Source organism: Clytia hemisphaerica, unplaced genomic scaffold (genome assembly GCF_902728285.1).
Source record: "Clytia hemisphaerica strain Z4C2 unplaced genomic scaffold, Clytia hemisphaerica genome assembly, whole genome shotgun sequence".
In the NCBI taxonomy this organism is placed as follows: domain Eukaryota; kingdom Metazoa; phylum Cnidaria; class Hydrozoa; order Leptothecata; family Clytiidae; genus Clytia; species Clytia hemisphaerica.
In genome coordinates, this window is record NW_027103378.1 from 459,486 (window position 1) to 481,205 (window position 21,720).

The 21,720-nt window shown below is 33.5% G+C and overlaps 3 protein-coding genes and 1 long non-coding RNA gene across 4 annotated transcripts; 3 read left to right on the top strand and 1 right to left on the bottom strand.

Moving 5' to 3' along the window:
• The first annotated feature begins 14,707 nt into the window (after positions 1-14,707).
• On the top strand, positions 14,708-15,606 carry LOC136824737 (uncharacterized). The gene is made up of 3 exons (XR_010849162.1): positions 14,708-14,802; positions 15,035-15,154; positions 15,510-15,606. It is a non-coding gene; the product is annotated as an uncharacterized lncRNA (long non-coding RNA).
• Positions 15,607-16,553: 947 nt separating this feature from the next.
• Positions 16,554-16,985, top strand: LOC136824734 (ATP-dependent DNA helicase Q4-like). Its single transcript, XM_067080706.1, has one exon. It carries the CDS (start codon positions 16,554-16,556, stop codon positions 16,983-16,985), a length of 432 nt encoding a protein of 143 aa, XP_066936807.1.
• Positions 16,986-17,424: 439 nt separating this feature from the next.
• LOC136824735 (uncharacterized) lies at positions 17,425-18,267 on the top strand. The gene has a single exon (XM_067080707.1). It carries the CDS (start codon positions 17,425-17,427, stop codon positions 18,265-18,267), a length of 843 nt encoding a protein of 280 aa, XP_066936808.1.
• Positions 18,268-18,746: 479 nt separating this feature from the next.
• Positions 18,747-21,230, bottom strand: LOC136824738 (uncharacterized). The gene is made up of 6 exons (XM_067080710.1): positions 21,150-21,230; positions 20,777-20,976; positions 20,330-20,605; positions 20,004-20,205; positions 19,680-19,770; positions 18,747-19,512 (listed from the first exon to the last, which is right to left on the bottom strand). The coding sequence occupies exons 1-6, from the start codon at positions 21,181-21,183 to the stop codon at positions 18,834-18,836; spliced, it is 1,482 nt and encodes a 493-aa protein (XP_066936811.1). The 5' UTR covers positions 21,184-21,230; the 3' UTR covers positions 18,747-18,833.
• Between the last annotated feature and the right edge of the window lie 490 nt (positions 21,231-21,720).

Consider the following 21,720-nt stretch of genomic DNA (forward strand, 5'->3'; position numbering starts at 1 on the left):
TAACTCTCGTTTTAGGGTGAATTGGCTGTCGGTTTATGGTTCTTACAAAGTAAACAAGTAACGATGCAAAAGATGGGCAAATTTATTTTTCTGATAAAGAATTTTTTTTATAAGAAACAAATCTATAACTCTCGTTTTAGGGCAAATTTACTGTCGGTATATGGTTCTTACAAAGTAAACAAGTAACGATGCAAAAAATGGGCAATTTATTTTTCTTATAAGAATTTTTTATAAGAAACAAATCTTTAACTCTCGTTTTAGGGCAAATTGATTGTCGGTAAATGGTTCTTACAAAGTGAACAATAAATGACGTAAAATATTTTTTATAATGACTCATAACTTTTAACTACTTTTTCTGGTTTTAAATTATTCTTCAAGCTAGGAAATAGGCAGAAGATGACAGAGTTCGAGAAGTGTTTAAAAACGACTCAGTTACACGTTCTTAGTAAGAATACAAACCTTTTTGGAAGTTTTTTGGTATTCTTATTAAGTTATTGGAAATAAGCGCTTTAAATTCAAATTTAGACCAAAAAAGGCTAAAAATAGGTCCAATTTCGCTGGTTATTGTAATTTCTAAGAGCATTTGCGTTTTAAATCTCTAATAGTTCCTGGTTTTCTACACCAAGCCTTATATGTTCTTATACTTTTTATTTGATTAAAAATACTGGCCCTATCATACTTAAAGCAGGCAGAAACTTCGCAGTAATTTTTCCAGTTGGAAGGCAGGGTTCTCACCGGGTCTGCGAGAAGGAGCGTGCTATGCCAAAATAATAATCAAAGGATTTTAGCAACCTTTCAAAAGATTTGTAAAGGATGTGTACATAAGTATTTTTTAGCATAATTGCGCTTATTTTTAACAATAAGCGTTTCAGAAGCCCCTCAGAAGCCTATGATTTCTTATCTGCAACTTCATTTTAGGGAAGGAATTTATATTTTTTGGTGGCCACGAGATTTAACCCTAATATCAGGAGGGGGTGTTTTGCACCACATTGAAAATTTTTTAGCAAGTTCGTATCATGTTAGGAAATATTTCTGCTAAATTTCATAAGCATTACTAGATCAAAAATAATCAAGAATGGTAGAATTCCCTCTCCTGAGAATAAGAAGCATAAAAAATCCTGATAATAATAGGATTAAAATTAGAAAAAGACCAATTATTTGTGTCCACAAAGACAGATGACTGTAGACAACACGATGTTTAACAAAGTTAATTATTGTAAGTAATTACATATTGTGCTAAATTTCAATAACAACATTGTTTTTCACACATATATGTAATCTCATAATATCTGTAAACTTTTACCTGTCAGCGGTTGATTAATGATAAGAAAACAATAATAATTATTTTTAAAATTATTAAAGTCACCGAGTTAAATCTATTTTGTTTGGGTATTGCGATTTTCTATATTTATGATTTGATAGCGAGTTCGATTTCGCAAAGAGTGTTGAAAAAAAGTGGAAAATGAGAGGATCGAATCGTTTGACCGCTGACCAATATTTTCAATAATTTCAATGATACATATACACCTGCAAATCGATTGGAAATGATACAGTTGCATTTTTCTGTTTCGACTTTGTCCTCTTTTTTACACCATCTAATTTGAGTTAAGCTGTATAATTTACGGAAAAGTTGTGAAGCATAATTGTTTTGTTTCATTTTTCGTTCTGCATTTTACACTTATCTAGTTTTTCAACGTGGCTTGTAAAATATTTTGATTATTCATCATTTTATTTATTTCCTTCATTCGCATCGCATCTCTTGTTAAATTTATTTTGTAATTGAAACGATTTTTGACTGTTGCTGGACCTGACTGTTTTTGGATTAACTACTTACCGGAATTTATTGCTTCATTAACCGATTTTTCACTGTTGCTGGACCTAACTGTTTTGGATTAACTACTTACTGGAATTTATCGCTTCATTAACCGATCTTTGACTGTTGCTGGACCTGACTGTTTTTGGATTAACTACTTACCGGAATTTATCGCTTTTTAACTGATTTATTCAATTTATGAGTGTTGTTGAACTGAGCTTTTTGGGTTAATTAATTGGTCAGCCCCAGCTGAACATTCATTTCGGCGTTTTCCATCCGACGCTTAAGATAACAAGAAAAATTCTTTTCACTTTCGTTTTGTCGCTAACATGTTGCCAGATTAAATTCCGCTGTATCTACCACGCGAAATTTCAAGTTTGTTACGCTCACCCATTTAGAAGCCGTAGCGTGGTTGGCGAGAACAAATTTATAATCTCAGGTAAATTTTTATTTTAATGTTATGAGAAAATAGTATTTCATCATGGCGTTTGATTTTACTATTTAGGAACATCGCTTCTGATCGTAATATAAATTCTCGTAAGATAACAACCTCAGGTAAATTTTTATTTTATTATTATAAAGAATTACAGGTATAGGCACACAAGGGCCTCTCGCTGATCTTGTTTTACAATAACTTTGGCTTAAAAATCTTTTTTAGGTAAAGTCCGTCCCGTGGACTTCCTCGTACTCTCCACACATAGTCATTATGCGACTCTGTTTGATTTCTTTCGTCTGCTTTCTTCTTCCATTCTTTTACTAGGTTTCTTTCCATTTTTGTCATATCGTCCGTAATGCTAATCTTGGAGTATTTTTGATGATTTTTTAATTCGGTCAACCTCTTTACAAATTTGTATTTTTCATGAGCGTCTGTAAATATGACTTTGATTGGTCGTGCACCTTGTGATTTTCCAATGCGAGAGACATAGGTGGGTTGCGTCATGATATGCATAACGTGATAGATGATTCATCATCACCCCATCGTGGCGTTCGATTTTATTATTTAGGAACAGCGTTTCTGATCGTAATATAAATTCTCGTAAGATAACCTTCGTTGTTTCTGAGAGATGATTTCATCATGGTCATCATGTCCTTTCCGAATATTGCATCATCGAAAGGACACGTAATCTGAAATGGCATCTTTCTACACTCCAAGGAAAAAGTCCAAAATGGCTGATAACCCTGGTAAGCCCCAATCTTGTCTTTCGGTCTGCAGAGAAGGCATTTTGAAAAGAAAAAAGCATGATTATTCTTCTATCTATATTTTAGTATCAAAAGATCCTAGGATCCATTATCAATAATTTACAAAACTTAAATATTAAAATAAAAATAATATGCCTAAAATGACTAACAAAGTAGCTAAAGTTTGATTTCCAAGACCAAGAGCAGATTGAGACCCCAAAACCCTCTTACTTTGAAAAAAAAGGCCCTAAAATGTTGCAGCGTCAAAAACCAGGTCCTAAAGTGTTGCAAAACGTACATTAGGTCATTCCAGATAAAAAAGAATCACTTTTTGTCATACTTATAAATTTTTACTGTTCAAAATTTTTCCAAAAAGTGCCAAAAAATCACGCCCATTTTGCAGCACTGAAATTATGATATTTCCCAAACTGTACTCTGCAAACTAATCCATGTTTTTATGTCAATGACGTGGATCAAACAATAAGGCGGCCATTGAAAAATTGTTCTGTTCGTGTCTCCTGCCCGCATCATATTTTTTACTGATTTTCCAGTGCGAAGATGCGGAAAAAATCTAGGAAAAATCCAGAAGAAACAGCTTAGTTCTTCAAATGTGTTACTTTTTCTTTTGGGGAGAGGGTTTTTTCCGCCCGCCCGCATCTATTTTTAAGTCCTCCTGCGACGCGAACAGAACTATTTTTCGATGGTGGCCTAAACTGGGAGTAGCCAATTGAAATTTTGTTTTATAGTTTTGGGACCGATTTCTTTCTCACTGTTTCGTCCTATTTACATTACATATATTTTATTTTCTTACAGGCGACATCGAAATCACTGGATATGTAAATTATGTTGGCCCGCGAAAGACCAGTTATTTTGAGGTTTATTTATGTGATGAAACAAAAGAAACCAGAATAGTGGTTTTCTACCTTGATAAGCATGAACCACTCAAAGATGCGCTATCGAAAGGAGTTACGCTGACTCAGCTGAAAAAATCGTCTTCCAATGCCAATGATCTTTTGTTTTCCAAAGACACAAAAGTTATTATGACAACTCCACCCTATGAATACACAAAAACATTGAAAATAACATCACATTGATTAAAACTGCTATTGAAGAATTGCCGTTATATAGTAGAGTAAATGTTAAAGTTGCTGTTGTTGGGATGGAACCACCCGGCATGTCGAAAGAACTTTTGCCATTTCAAGTATTACTAGTTACAGATGATTCACTTAATGGCGGTGATACACATCGATTAACCGTATATGATGATTTAGTTGGTAAATTTTCACCAAAGAAATGTTACAAATTCACATACATCACAGTAAGTATGTTTGATAACCGAAGAATTCTGAAAGGATCAGATAGAACCATTGTCACAAATTTACCAAACGGTTCCATCCAATTACCAGCTGTTCAAACTCTGAAGTTAAAGGGATACATATCTGGAATCAAGTTGTCATCGCTACAGAAAATGTCTGTTTGTCCTAACTGCCAAAGTCGAGTAGAACTGAAGAGCTCGTTTGCGTCCTGTCTGAAATGTGACGAAGCCAAATCCTTGACAGATCTGTTAACAGTGTCACTTGTACAATTTACCTTGAAAGATTTGAACAATCAATGTTATCCTTTGATATGTGATCATACTCTATTAAAGTCTCTTTGTAGTGTCAGTATTGACAACACAGAAGTATCATTGCGTGAATTAATCAATTTAAAAGTCGCAGTCGAAGTGAAGAAAAAGTCAAACGAAGTCTTGGCAATCCAAAAGATCGGTGATACTGATAGTGAACACCAGAGAAAGCTGAAAGCAGCGAGCAGTCATCAGATGAATTTGATTCAACAACCAAATAACATTTGGATTGATCATGTGTAAAAGCATTTATGATTTATTTTTTTGAGTTTTTATTTACTTTTTAAAAAACTTTCTAAAATGATAGATATTTTTTCCTGTTATGTCACTGTTTGGTTCAGGTTTTGTTTTGACAAATATTTCGTATTAACAAAAGGCAGTAGTTTGAGAAATCCTCAAAATTTATAACAGCTAAGGACTCATGTTATCTAAAATTCTTTGTTTTACCATTTCTTTTGTTTATTTTGATAAGCATAGACCAATGACTAAGACTTTGCCTGTTTTTATGTAAAAAGTCATAAGTAATATATTAGGTTGTTTGATATTTTTTTACTTTGTTATACTACTGGTTAGTTTAACATAGCGTTTTTTGATTTTGTTGCTTAACCTTTTGTTTGTTTGTGATGTTTTCAAAAAGACTTTCTAGTTCTGTTTTGTCAAGTTTTTTTTCTTGCATAATTAAAATCATAATCAGAGCCTTGAAAACAGGACAGTCAACTGGAAAAAAGAGATTTACCACCTTTCTTAGTTTTTTTTAATAAGCATGGACCAAAGCCCCTTTTTATGTAAATAGCCTTTAGTAATATATTAGGATATTTGATATTTTTTTTACTTTGTTACAATTTTTAGTAATGTATACTTCTGAAAACTTTATAAGGCTTTTAAGCCCAAAAATGTATGCATCTTGCTCGTTTTTTTTCCTTTCAATCAGTTGCTGTAGCTTTACCTCCCTGATAGCTCTCCTCTGTTATCGAAACCCTAAAATTCTTTCCTATCGGAAACATCTGAAAAAGCTTGTTCCTGAAAACACTGTACTTATGCTTGTCTTTACAAAAAGTTGGTCAACTTTCCAAGGGCAAAAATTTCGAAAAATATACCACCAGACCACTTAAAAACACAGAAATCGCTAGATTCAATCCATCGAAAAAAATACCGCGCACTTGGATTTCAAAGTTTTCTTCCAACACGCTGAAAGTCGGGAAAATTTTCACCGGCGTCGCCATTCAACTACGAAATAGCGAGGTTAAGCAAAAGGCTATTTATGATGTGAAAATATGTATCTATACATAACCTGTAGACACCCACCTTATAAACCGGCCTGTTTTGTTGAGTCGAGAGTCGGCTTTTTTCAGGGTCCATGGCAAGGGTCAATTTGCATCAGCCATTTTACCTCCCTAGTAACTCGCCACTACTTTTTTTGCAGGTGAGGGTGGTGACGCCCCAGATTCCGCCCGGTCCAAACTGCGGGAATCTCCCTGTAGAGAAAATCTTAAGCAAAAGAATAAACGATAAAACCTGATCGACTGAGATTCCCCGAAAATGTAAACAAGAGACACAAATGGAGGAAAATGAAGAACTTGGCTGGGTCTACTTCTTTTCTTTTTTTTTTGTCATCTCTTTAATCACCAAAATTTGGTATAACAAAATAAATGTTAAATGCTAAGCATGTACATTTAAAATTTTTTCTTTTTTGATATTTCTTATAATATTTAATATAAAGTAGCTTTATCTGAAGTATGCGTATCAAAGACCTAACGAATCTTGGCGTTAATAAAGCATTCATAGATCAAAATGTCTTATGCGAGATGAAATCCTGCAGAATACGAATACAAATTATTCAAATTACACAGACAAAATTTCAGCTTGATATCTTTGAAATGATGACGTTCAAATTGACGTCATAAATATTTTTACATATTGTATTTTATACGTTTTCATTTCATGAAGATTGGTGCTTGCACCAGAAACTCTGAGTTTGAAACAAAGATATGTACTCTTTATTATAATATTATAGTCTCTCTGAATTCGGGCTTTGTTGAGGTGTGCAGGGATACATATATTTATATAGTTAATATATACTAATATGGGGGAGGGGGGACATAAGGGGGAACCAACAAAACGCCGCCCTCTATTACATGGGCGGTGTGTCGATCAAAATTATCGGTGGGAATCACTTCGAAGTCAAAAGAGAGAATTACAATAAGCAAAACAAGTTGTGGGGGAATCCTCTGCAAAAATCAAACAAACAGACGAGAAGATCCATCCCATCCTACTGTTTGATAAAAGCGGCGGGATTTCTTTAGCTCCTTGATAAAAAGCGGCGGGATATTTCTTTAGCTCCTCAATAATTTGCTAAGTTGCTGCACAAAAGTTCATGACACAACTTTGCTGGCTGGTTTGATGAAGACACTCGACTCTTTCCTTACTTCCACCAGGGTGAGAGTTTTTTTTTGATTTTCAAATTTTATAGGTTTTATTGTTAAAAAGATAGCAGTAAGTGTAATACTTCACTTGCATCTATCAGTGAAAAGATAGCATAAGCTTGTCTGTGTTATATATCAGACAAGTAGCTACATACTCCCATCCCTTGAGGTTGCATGCGAGCTCCTCCTTGCATCCTCTTCCTTAACCTTCTTAACTTACTTAACCTACTTAACCAATTCAACCTACAAAACATACCACTTGATCTCAGAAACCTGCAAGCTATTAATTTAACAAATATGCCAACGTATCAAGTCTCAAAAGTTGTTTTAGGTTCATATAATCAAGCCAACGAAGAATTATTTGGCCGTACAGCTGGAACACAATGTAGCGCCAATTGTCTCTATGCTTTATTTTGGTCCCATTTCCGACGTGTTTCAATTTGGAAAGTTACAGACCTCGACAAAATTCTAATTGAAGGAGACAGGCTGTACAAACTCCTAGACACAAATACTCATTTATCTGTTGACGACATGCCGCGATTTATTGAGACAAATGGTATTATAACTCAAATTGATTTTTTAAATTTAGAAGATGGTGAGGCTAAATTAATAGATGGCTATCCACTACTACAAATCCCATTCAGTGCATATCAAGCTCCAGAATTTAATGCGTTAATGATTATTAATGGTTTTACTATAGCGATAATGAAGCGAAGACAAGTCTTTTTCATTTTTGACTCGCATAGCCGAAATGAACTAGGGCTACTTGATCCAGCAGGGAAATCCTGTCTGTTAAAATTTTTTTGAACTTGAGAAGTATATCCAATATTTTTATCTAGAAGAAATGGAAAAAGAGAGTTCGTATTTCCAAATCTAATTTATTCAAATCCATGAACTAAAAGAAGAGCTTAAAATTATTCTGCAACAAGACTTTTCAACATTTTCAAGGTATTGTACACGTAAGCGGAAAAACAATTGTAATGATGGAAATGACATTACACAGCGTAAAAAGAAACGCCAGGAAAGCAACAAAAGTTATTATGAAAAGAACAAAGAAAAACTAATTGAAAACAATAAAATCTATCGTGCCCAAAACAAAGAAAAAATAAATGAAAAAGATAAAAATTACCGCACACAAAACAAAGAAAAAATAAATAATACTAATAAAAACTATCATGCCAAAATGAAAGAAAAAATAAATAAAAAAGATACAGTCTATCATCAAAATAACAAAAGTAAGGTAGCTGATAGGAAGAAAGTTTACTATGAAAAAAAAACTGTTAAGCATGACGATCTAGTTTCTAAATTTTTGAAAGTTATTTACGAAGGCCCTTTTTACATCTGTGTTTGTTGCAACAGATGTCTCTATCGACAAACAGTTGTCAAATATTCACCTGAAAAGTATGATATGCCACAAGAATATTATTATTCTGAAGTTGTTTCATTTGATGGTCAATTATACATTTGCAAAACATGCCATAGCAAACTAAAAAAAAATGAGTTGCCAAGCCAATCTGTCAAAAATAAACTAAGCCTTGATGAATTACCCTCTGAATTTCATACTCTTCGCAGGCTTGAAAAAATTTTGATTTCTCGCAGAATTTTATTCAAAAAAATTGCAATCATGCCAAAAGGTCAGTTCCCCAAACTTAAAGGTTCTATTTGTAATGTACCTATTGATGTTGAAGATATTGCTAATACTTTACCAAGAAGAGCAAATGACAATGGATTAGTTATTGTTAAACTCAAAAGGAAATTAGAATAAAAGGACATGTTGTTTTTGAGCCAATCAGACCTGATTTCATTCAGCGCATATTGAATTATCTCAAAGAGAACAACCCTCTTTATCAAGACATAGAAATTAATCTCAGTAATATTTCAAATAATGAGACCATGATACATAATGGTGCAGATCTTAACGAGGAAGAAATTCTAATGAAATTACCCGCATGATGAAACTATTTCTAACGAGCATAGTAATGAATTTAATGGGTCACAAAATAATGCTTCAAGCTCAAATGAAGTTGAGACAACAGCTAACCCACTTGATGCTCACCGTTCAAGTGCAAATGAAACAACTCTAATGTCAAACACTCCTACTGATGCTGAAGTTGATAATGAGATTTTAACATTAGCTCCTGGCCAAGGTAAAAAACCTGTTTCAATCTTGAATGATGAAAATTGTGAGATGCTTGCTCATCCCCATTTATTTCCCAAAGGTAAATTTGGTTACAAAGTTGAGCGCGACATTAAACTAAGCCCGTCCAAGTACTTTAACCAGCGTTTGTTGAACTATACACAAAACTGACTACATATTTTTTGCTAACTTCGTAACTCAACAAGTCTCTTTGAGCAATCAAATAAATATTGCGATGAGAAAAGTTGCTTCCTCAAACTTAAATGCTGGTATGTTGAGTCAGAATTTTAAAGAAACAGTAAGACAATTTATTGCAAACGATAAGGCTTTTGCCTTTATGAGCACAGTCAAAGGAACTCCAGCATATTGGAAAAAATTTCAGCAAGAAGTGTTAGCAATGGTGAAACAATTAGGACCACCAACTTTCTTTTACACTCTAAGTTGTGCAGACCTTAGATGGAATGAATTGATCTCCATAATTTACAAGCTCAAGGGTCAAAATGTGACTGATGAATTTATTGAGAATCTTTCTTACAACGAAAGATGTGAATTGTTAAATAGTAACCCTGTACTTGTAGCAAGGCATTTTCAATATAGAGTTGAATTATTTTTCAAAACAATTATTTTAAATGGTCCGCTTGGTAAAACAACTTATTATGCTATCCGAGTTGAATTTCAAGTACGTGGTAGCCCTCACATCCATTCCTTTCTATGGATTTTAAATGCACCAGTATTGACTTCAGAAACAAAAGTTGAATATATTCAATTTATTGATAAAATAATCAAGGTTTATCTACCATCTGAAGAAGAAGATCCTGATTTATTTAACCTTGTGAAGACATATCAATTGCACCGTCATTCGAAAACCTGTCGAAAATATAAAAACACTCCTTGCAGATTTTATTTTGGTAAATTTTTCTCTGAGAAAACAATAGTTTCTGAGCCTTTGCCACAAGAATTACCACATGAGGAAAAAGAAACAATACTTGCTCTGCGAAAAGAAGTTTTGACTAAAGTAAGGACTTACATCAATGAGAACCTTGCTCCAGATAAAAGAAACTTTTTCAACCCTGATGGAGAAAATTATAATCCAGTTCCCACTATAAATGAAGTCCTGGCTGAATTAGATATTCCAAAGGAGGATTATGAATATGCTCTCTCAGTGTCAGAAGATGATGATTTTCACATTTACTTAAAACGTAACACAAATGCATGCTTCGTGAATAATTACTTTACAGAAGGTCTTAAGGCTTGGCAGGCTAATTTAGATATCCAGCCAGTCTTCAATTATTACAAAGCTGCGACTTACATGTGTGCATATCTTTCAAAACTGAAGATGAAGTTTCTCATGCTATGACGCAAGCTGTTCAAGATGCATTTGAAAGTGGCGGTGACAAAATACGAACAAATGAAATCTGTTGCACATGCCTATGTTTCAAAACGAGAAGTGTCAGTGCAAGAAGCAGTTTATCTGAGTATGCCACAGTTATGGCTTCGAAAGCTTTATCCAGGTGTAACTTTTGCAAATACTAATGTCCCAGAAAAGAGATTTAGAATGTGTCTTAGTGAAGATGAAATTAGCCAGCTCCCTGAGGATAGTACATCGATTTTCAAAAAAATATGTTGGACAGGTATTGTGATAGACCAACAGATACAAATGGGCCTAACAAATCTGTTGCCAAAATGTGTTATGCTGAATTTTTGAGATTCTATAGTGTTGTCTATGAAGAATGCGATGAGAATGATTGTCAACCTAATGAACTTGAAGATGACTTGATAGAATCAAATCATCAATCAAATGACTACCCAAAGATTGTTAAACTTTGTTCAATGAAAGGTAAACTAAAGTGCCGCAAAGTTCCACTAGTCCTTCGTCTTCATCAACCCAACAGAAACAAGCACCCTGAAGATTACGCACACCACCTCCTAATGCTGTACTTACCGTTTTATGATGAAAATGAATTGCTGTCCCAAGAGCACAAGACTTACACTGCTAAGCTATTGGAACCTGGTGTTATTGAAAGGATTGAGAGGAACAGAGATTTGATCCAACCATATGCTGGCTTAGTAGATGATGCATTGGAAAGGTACAGAACTAATTTGATACTCAACATGAACGATTTTGAACAACAAGAAAATGATGAAACAAATGCAGAACTTCAAAGAACAACAAACAATAACAATGAATCAGATGACGAAAATAACAATGACAGAGGTCATCTCAGAGCATCAATTCCAATGGAATCAATTTTGCTGCCAGATAATGAAGTAAATGCACGTATAAGATCTCTAAACCAGCAACAAAGAGAAGTTTTTGATGTTATTCACAAATGGGGAAGAGATTATGTAAAAAACCTTTCTTCAAAAGTGCCTAGATGTATCGAGCCATTTCATATATTTTTAACCGGTGGCGGAGGCGTGGGAAAATCCCATTTACTCACAACAATCTATCATTCTTTGTCAAAACTGCTAATGTACAGAGGAGGAGAACCAACAAAAGAAAGAATTCTAGTACTTGCACCAACTGGTGTAGCGGCAATAAACGTGAACGGAACCACCATACACAGTGGTTTGATCATTCCTACAACAGATTTCTTTCCATTAAATGCTTCATCAAAAGAAAATTTACAAAAGAAACTTGCTTGTGTCGAAACTATTATGATTGATGAGATTTCCATGGTGCCTAGTCGTTTGTTCCTAAACATCGATGAAAGATTGCGCAGAATATTTAATGTTGATCAACCTTTTGGTGGAAAGTCAGTCTTGCTATGTGGTGATTTATATCAACTGCCACCAGTTTTTAGAGATCTTATTTACAAATCAGATTGCTCCACAGTACGCGGTATAGTTGGATTTGATGAATTATGGCGTAAATTCCAAATTGCTGAATTAACTGAGATAATGAGGCAACGCGATGATATAGATTTTATTGACCTCTTGAATCAAATTCGTTTAGGCGAACTAGATGAAGAAAAGGAGGAGCTTTTAAAATCTAGGTTCATTGCTAAAGACAATCCAGATTACCCTTCTGATACTACTCATATTTTTGCTGAAAACAAGCCAGTCGACGACTATAATATTTCCAAGCTCAATGAATTACCAACTGAAAAGCATTCGATTTTCGCACAAGATGAAGTTCCAAAGCACTTGACAAGCCAAGATCTGAAGTTTATTGAAAATGCTAAAGCAAGAGAAACTGGTGGCCTTGCCCGCATACTTGAAATGAAAGTAGGTGCCCGCATTTTAATCTCCAAAATATTGACATTACTGATCGACTGGTTAATGGTCAGGTTGGAACAGTCATGAGATTTAAATATGATTCCAGTAACATTTCAGGTGTCTATGTAAAACTTGATGATGTATCAGCAGGCAAAAAAGGATCCAATTTAGACCATGTGTGTAGAGAGAATGATTGGGTTTTGATTGAGAGGGCAGAAGCTACCTTTAACACAAAAAAAAAAGAAAAAAAGAAAAAGGAAAAACCTTTAATGGTTCGAAGGACTCAATTTCCACTGGTGTTATCCTATGCATGCACAAGCCATAAAGTCCAAGGACTAACACTACAATCAGCAGTAGTAAGCTTTGATTTGTTTAAACAGAGGTATTTCAATGAAGGTCAAATGTATGTAAGTTTGTCTAGAGTGACGAACATAAATGGATTATTTTTGATAGGTGAATACGATAAAAAAGCTATCCGTGCTAACAATGAGGCAGGAATCGAATATGAACGATTACGAAAAGATAATCCTTTGCATAAAGCTGAAAGATTTCCATCTGCTTTGAATTCGGGTAAACAATTACATATTTCACTTCTTAATATCCGCTCCTTGAAGAAACATGTAACTGATCTGATGAAGTGTGAAACTCTAATGAACAGTGACTTAATATGCCTTACTGAAACACAATTGTCACCTTCAAGTGAGACAAATTATATTGATCAAACATTGGACAATTTCAATATTGAATACAATAATGATTCCATTAATCGTTTCCAAAACACTGCATGCTGTTATAATTCTTCAATTCAAATTTTAGAATGTCTTAGAGCAGCAGGCTACACATGTATTGAGTTTGTAAAGGAAACATTTAGTAGCAAACCTGTCAAGCTTCTACTATTGTACAAACCACCTGATTATTCAAGAAATACTTTTCGTGAAGAGTTGCTTGAGCTTATAACATATGATGATATAGATATTATTGTTGGAGATTTCAACATTGATGCGTTAGACCCTGCAAATGCCTATCTAGGTGAAGTACTTTCTTCATACGAAATGCTAGTAAAAGAACCAACTCATCTAGCAGGTGGTCTTCTTGATCATGTTTATTTGAAAAATAGCTTCATATATCAAAAAGAAGTCAAATGCTTTGTAAAGGACATATATTTTTCTGACCACGATGGAGTTTGTTTCACCATATCAAACGACTCTTAATTTTTCAAAAATTTTACTTGATCAACCTAGTTTGACCTCGTTTAGCCTACTTAACCAATATCAATTCTATGGGAATATGGGAGGGTTAGAGGTGAGAAGGGGGTTCAAAACTCTAAAGCAATTTAATTGATTGTTTGTTATTCATCATCTGATATTTAAGCATGTACCTTGCTTTTGAAATTTGAACCTCCGTCTTACACAACCATGTGCATGTAAATATATGTGTAGAGAAAGCTTCAATCTGCAGAATTAAATCTATTTCAATGCTGAAAAGTTACACACACATGGTTGCATTAGGGGGGGGGGGCAATTACAAATGACTATTAGAAATGTGTTTTTTTGATGCGAGAAGTTGTTTTGAGAAAAATCAAGGCACTCTTTTTTTCTAGAAAACTTGAGTCAAGTATCATTAGGTATCACTTTAACGTAAGTGGATTAATTTTGGCAGGGTCTAAATTTGGCGATTTTAAGCAAAGTTCGCCAAATTAAATCTCTGCCAAAAATCGTACTCTGGTTATTCGTCAAAGTAAATCCACACCAAAATTAATCCCCTTATGGTATTCTTTGATTTTTTGAGTGCAAATATTCCGAATGTCAGTCATCAAAATACGATTGTCTAACAGAAATTTGAATTATCATTTATACATTTTTATATTTTGCAATTTAGCTTTTTTGTAATTATTTTGTTATATTTTTGACACAGAAATTTCAATTGCCTTTTTTTACATTTTTATATTTTGAAATTAATTTAGCTTTTTGTAATTATTTTTATATTTCCTGACACAGAAATTTGAATTATTTTTTACTATTATATTTTTGCATTGTTTATAAATAATTGAATTTTAGAAAGTTTATATAACTTTTCAAAAAATGAGCATTTAAATCTAATGTAATGTCTAGTAACAAAAATAATGGACAAAAATGTATATATGCGAATAAATTTGGTGTTTTTAATGTTGGTAACCCATTGATTGTTCATTGTTGTTTTAGTGGTTGTTGTTTTAGTGGTTGGTGTTTGTTATATCGAAAAGTTCTGGCTTTGTATCGTTTGATCTTGGTATACCGTCATGTTCTTGTTTGGTAATTTCCTTTAGTAAAATATACTCATTCATTTCATTTATCATGGATTGGTCGTATAAATCATTGGTTCGTTTCTGGACACCTGCATTCAATAAAGAAAATACAATGAGTAATTGGTAAGTAAAAGTTCATTTTTGATCCATTAATTAAGATAGGATGAAAAACAGTTGTTCAAACTTTCAGATTTTAAATTCATAGAGTTTTTTACAGAGAAATCTTTTTACAAACTTTGCCATCAATCACTGTGTGGATGATGAGTTTCAAAGAACTCGAAATGATCTTGTGCATATTATTATATACTGTACCTGTATACCAACGACTTTAATTTCTACATTGTTTTTGTTGCAGATATCCTACACATCCATCAGTAACCAAGCATCGGAATTCTCCATACACGACGAAGATTGCTTCCCTCTAACATAACACCGTCAATAATTTGAAAGTCGACCCTACAAAATTCAAAACAAGGTATTTTAAGTCTCAATATAAATGACCTACACGTTTTTTTATTTATAAGCATATCCAGATTCAAATCTTGGAAAAACTTAAGCATTGCCTAATGTTGAGCCTCATTTTACAAAAAAGCATGCATAATATGCAAAATTAAGCATATTTGAGGCTCATGAAATGCATTTTGCTAAACATAATGAGGCTCACAAAAATTTTTAAAAGAACGTGTATATTAAAAGTTTAAATAATGATTAATTTAACTTTTGATTGATGATTAATGCGATGTCGAAAGTCTACTGCAATAAATTCAACTCTTTCATACATTAGAGAAAAAAAATACCATAAACTGGTGGTTTCCTCTTTTTTTCTACAGAAATTCTATCCAGGACAATATATTTGGAAAATTTTGGCGCTGCTGTTTCGTTAGTATGCTGTCGACTGTACTACCCACGTTAAAGTTATGCAAAGTATTCTTTATCGTAGACGTTTTACAATTAAATTGACCGATGTATCTTTCGAAGCTTCGTCGTGTTCGTTAGTGGAGAAAGGTCATATTATTCTCATATTGTTTTGCCGACCATCCAACCTATCATGTTTAAACTAATGTAATTTGTCTCGCTATTCTAAATTTTGCTGTTGGGATTAAAATGAGATTGGTAGTAGCCAAGAAAGATAGACTAAATTTAATTAAATATTAAATAATTAACTAAATTTATATTTCAGCTAGATCTAAATTATTAATTTCTTGCAAAAATTCATTATACATCTATTGGGAATTTTATTACTATTTACTAAAGATGACCATTGTCTAAAATAACATTGATCGAACTTTTGTTAAGAATTGAAATTGTTTCACATTAATCTCCCTTTAAAGCTCGTTAATCGACCCTTGTGTTACAAAATTTTGAAATCAATTTTCACGTTCTTACGATCCTTAACATCCCAGAGAGACTACTTTTGCGAAATTTCAATTGTTTTCGTAACCCTTTGAGATCATTTCGACGGTCTACATAACCACCCATTTTGCCTACCCCCGCCTCGTTTAATGACGTTAATATTTTCATTGCATTCTCTTTAGCTACTCTTTCTTATGTCTTTACCTTATGGGTAGCCAGGAAACCCTCAGCCCTCGCGAGCCAGCGAAGCTGGCGAGGGCCGGGTATCACCCAAAGTCGGTTGCAGGCAAAAAAGTGCTGCACAAACTGATTGGCCGAAATAGAGACCGAGTTTTGACTGAAACAATAACAAACCAAAACACACTTTACAATCGGGATTTCACGAAAGAGCGAAGCCGTGTTCTTTTTCTCTAAAGTTTTTAACTCTTTACCGTTCAGTTTTATTTTTAAAGTAAGTGCGGCCTTATATCATCGTCTAGAATTACAAGTACTAATATATGCAGATTCAGATCAAAACAAATATGGCTGATGAACGTGAAGATGTCATTGGAAAGAGTATTAAGAAAATCTTGGGAAAGATTGATATTTGTTTAAAGCTTCAACAATCAAGAGCTGTTCGAAATATTGTTGCAGAAAAAGATACTTTATGTGTTTTACCTTGTGGTTATGGAAAAAGTTTAATTTTTCAAATTCTGCCTGCACTTCTTACTGAACTTGGACATCGCTCAAATCCCTTAGTTATCATTGCTGTTCCTCTGAAGTCCCTCATAGAAAGTCATCTTAAATCAGCCTTAAAATTTGCGTTGCTTGGAATCAAAGCTACTTGTTTAAGCAATGAAAATTACAATGACATTGCATCTAGCAAGTACAATTTGATATTTGGCTGTCCAGAGTTATGGTTGAAGAAACAGTGGAGAGAGCTTTTGTCTACAAAGTATTTCGGAAAAATTTAGTTTGTTTTGTTCTGGATGAAGCTCACAATGTCACATGGGGTAGGGCTGACAAGAAGTCCAAAGTACCTTTTAGGAAAGCCTTTGGAGAGATTTCTGTGATACGTTCATGTTGCCGTCCAGGGACACCTATGTTAGCTCTAAGCGCGACAGTTAACGTTGATTTGACGGAAATGATCAAAGAAAGTTGCAATCTTTCTCGCAATTTCGCAAATTCATCTGTGATGAAAATAATGTCAGCCACCTAAAACAGTCTGTGATAAAAATTAAAGGCAAAACAATTGAACCCTTACGATGGTTGATTCAACTCCTTATTGATCAAAAGTCAAACTGTCCCAAAACAATAATTTTTTGTCGCACCATTGAGCTAGCAGGTTGGATGTACGAAAGAATGAAAAATATTTTAAAACTACATGTACCAAATTGGCAAAACTTAATAGGGATGTACCATAGTGAAACCCTTCCGCACAAAAAGAAGAGAGTTCTGGATTCGCTGATCGATCCCCATGATGCTGTTCGAATCACAGTTGCAACTAGCGCATTGGGATGTGGTGTAGATGCTAAGGACGTGACAAATGTTATTCATTTCGGACCAGCATACAGTCTTGTTGACTACTGTCAGCAGGTAGGAAGAGCTGGTAGAAGTCATCAAGTTCCTCCACCTCAAGCACATGCAATTTTGTATGACTACAGTGGTCAACGTCCAGACATAGGTGAAGATATGAAAGAATATTTAAAAAGCACATCTTGTCTAAGAGTGAGACTTTACAGTGATTTTAGTGCTGTTGAAGTAAAACCTCATTCAAAATTGCATTTGTGTTGTTCATATTGTGCCAAATTGTGCCAGTGCAAGTCATGTGAGTTGTTCCTGTATGAGGAAAGTCATGAAAATGGTACTTCAGCAGAGAAGATTGCTGTGCGCGAGGTCTCGGAAATTCAAGAGGTTAATATGAGAGAAAAACTTTCATTACTTCACGAAAGCATTGTTGATAATTTTGTATCATTTTCACCAGCTAAACTTGTTTCTGGTTTAACTGATCAAACAGTTGATGAAATTATTGACAACCTAGCATTTATCAATTCAATCGATACTCTCCAATCACTCACAACAGTTGTCGATTTTTCATTAAGCGTAAAAGTTATTTCTCTTCTGTGTGAGTTCTTCAAAGACTTTGAATTTTTAGATGCCTTATATTCGTCGGAAGAATTAGAATATAACATGGCTTTTTCTGACTCAGAGCATGAGCTCTCTGATAATAGTGATATTGAGCCAGACTCTGACTAATGGTCCTAATAATTTTGCACTACCAATTAACTATGTATTTACAGATTTTTAACATTTTTTAATTTGTTTTTGCTTTATAGCCTCTTAGATTTTTTTATTTTCATCAAAATATGTACATTTTCTTAATGTTTGGGAATAAGACCAGAAGTTCTTTTTTATAAAGCTTGACTCAGTCTTTAAGTACTTAATTTACTAGATAAAATTTTGCAAGAATTGAATTGAACAGTTTCTGTAGATTTAGCTATAAATTGATGTTTGAAACTTTTCTTTTTTTAGTGGTCAGAGAGGAAAACATGTTTTTTCAATCAGTGATTCTAACATTTCTACTCTTCCCATCTCTAATAAAGGGTGTCGGAAATTATGTAACAGACTGAATTTTTGGTACATGTTATACTTTAAAATAGATGTATTTTGCTATTAGCTAATATTCTCCAAAAATTCCTCAAAATATGAAATAAAAATTAAAAAAGGTCAAATAAAAAAGGTCAAGAAAATAAAATAATAAAATAAAATAAAAGTTGTATACAGTAAGATAGATGCAGTTAAACATTATGCATTTATGGAAATTAATTATATAAAACCTCAAATTCTCTTTTCTTTTTTGCTAGCCATGATACAAAGTTTCCTTTGTCCATTTTGTTCAGTAAATTTTCCTGAAATTCAGGGTAAGATTCATAACTTCTCTTGGGTATATTGCCCCAAATGTTGATATTATCATACTCAACAGCTAATCTGATAACATCCTTGCTAAAATCTCCTCTTCGAGCAGATCTGTAAATTGAGGCGATCCCATAGTTCTTTTCTAGGTTTTCGATTAAGTACTTGGTATTGTTTACTGCTTTTGATTTCCTATCAGCATTTTTCTCACTCAGATTTCCTCTTAATGACCCAAGAAGTTCTTTTAGAAAATGATTCAGGTGCTCGAGATGAAGATCGAGGGATATATTTCTTCCTTTGATACCGGTTGTATTGATAAATCTGCCCCAAATCAACCTAAAAGCATGGCTTGGTTGTAATTTCATTCTATAGATCATTTTCAAGATTGAGTAGGAATATTTGTTTCTCCCAAAACATTTATAGAATAGAAGTGCATATTTGTAACAATTCAGCAACCTTTCTCCATCGCCCTCTCTTATGCTGTCGTTTATGTTTCGTAGCATTATGTTGTACGTCAGGAGTGCTTTATGATAACTTTGAATGCAGTCTTTGTTTCCATTATATTGTGAAGTGTAGGTTACAGTAAATCTGAAAAAAAATTGATATCTGTTCAGTTCTTCGTTTAACTAAAACTTTTTAAGGTGGAATGGAAAAGAATCTTGAACACATAAATGTTTATTTATATCTTTACATGTTATTGACAAAATAAGAAAGATTATTAAATTTCTTTCCACAAATAACTGAATAAATCGAACCTCCTTATTATGCATCTCACTTGGTCATAAATCCACTCTGATTTGACGTCACCGCTGCTACTAATCGAAATATCAGCAGGTATAGGGTTATCTAGAAATATAAAATGATTTTTATAACTTTAAATTTAGTCTTTCTATTTATAAAACCTGGGAATATTTTAAATTACAGTCTTTTTATTTATGAAACCTGAGAATATGTTTGAAATTATTTTCATTTTGTACCAGTATTTGAAATTAATCATGTACTCTGAATGGATGTGTATCTCATTTTATTTAACCTAGACCAATTAAAAAGAAACTAATTTTGATTTTTATAAGGTTTACCTTCAATTTTGGTCATATTGAAGTATTTCATTGCACACGATGTCACTTGTGCATCTAACTCAACATCAGTAAAATCTTTATAGTGATTGAATGCTTTGTCTGGGCCAGGTTTTGCGTTCGTTTTGTGTAAAAAGTTTAAAGCCCACGCCGTCGTACCAGCTTCATTTCCAGAGCCTTTATCACGAAACACACCATCCTTCACCTAGTAATACAAGATACAAATTTCTGACATTTTTAAATACTTATTTATCATATGTCTGATTAAAATATTTCTGTTTTTAGAATTTTTTTTAGATAGTATGTATGTTAGAGAGTAGTTTTTTTACCTCGTAAAGACATTTTTTAGCATGCCAATCTTCAAACTTAGGGGACAATCCTTTCAATTTTTCCAAATCATTTTCTCCATCTAGGCGTGCTTTCTGAGAGTTGACTGCTCTCTCCTCTGTTAACTGGTCGCCTCCAAATGGGATGTCAACAAACGTGTCACATAAGCCTTTCTCGTCTTTTTCACTTTTGGGGACATAATTTTCTTGCAGATTTTCTAATATCTGGATCATTTCGGATGTCTTCGTTTCGCATTTGAATAGCAATCCAAGTGATTCCTAAAATTAAAGTTGATTATATTAGATTACATTTAAAAAAACGGCATTTTAGACCAAGTAGAACTAATTTCAGGAGATGTAATTAATAGATTTATTTTTAATTTGCTTGTCTAGATTTCAATCGGGGATAAAGAAATGTATTCTTAATTTAAAGTATCAAGTATTACTTACAACTTCAGATTTCTTTGACATCTCCTTCGTAAAAGCGTGTTCTATGTGCTTTTGGAAACACTTTTTGAAAATATCAAATGCAGGAAGGTATTTCACGATTATTCTTCCAAAGAGAATCGTGTAATCATCGAACAAGGCCTTTTGTGTTTTTGGACCTGGGAGCACGTCCATTTGCTTGTAGTAATCTGCCGTACGAAGATCTAAAATACGTAAAACAATTCCTATTATTTTGGGTATTTATATCAATATAGCCACAATTTATTTCAGAAAATCATCCTAATATGTCTACCATCTTTATTTAACGTTTGTAACACGCCAATACCTGGCATATTTTATATTGGTAAAAATAGTATAATTACTATAGTTTCTTTACCTTGAGAAGAGTGAACTCTTTCCAAAACTGCCATTGTATGAAACCAATGTTTACTGTCATTTTTGTTTTCCTTGTCTTGGTGTCTTGAATGTTGTGAAATGTCCAAGTTGTCCCCAACGAGCTGCAAAAAGATAATCCTTTTTAAATTCAGAGAAAACATTTTTAATAATCGAAATAACTCACAGTCATAAATAAACATTTTAAAGGATTCAAATATTTCCATTAAATCAACTAATCTTTATACACGTTAAAAAATATTTCGAACCTGAAATTCTAGCACCTTCCGAGTCTTAAGTTCTGCTAAAAGCTCTTCTTTGGTAATGCCAGGTTTCTCTTGTATTATTTGCTTACATGCGTCTTCGATCTCCTTTTTCCATTTTAAAACCTTTTCGTCATGATTTTTAGCCATTTGTTTGTGCTTTCGATTTGCTGTTGAGTACGAATTTGTCACTGCGAAACAGTTAAGCCATTTGAAAACTTTCTTTTTTGCACCTGCGAATGAACAAACAAACGGTCCCTATGTTACTAAAGTTTCCGAAAAATCGTCCTGCACTGCATATGAATTTTTATT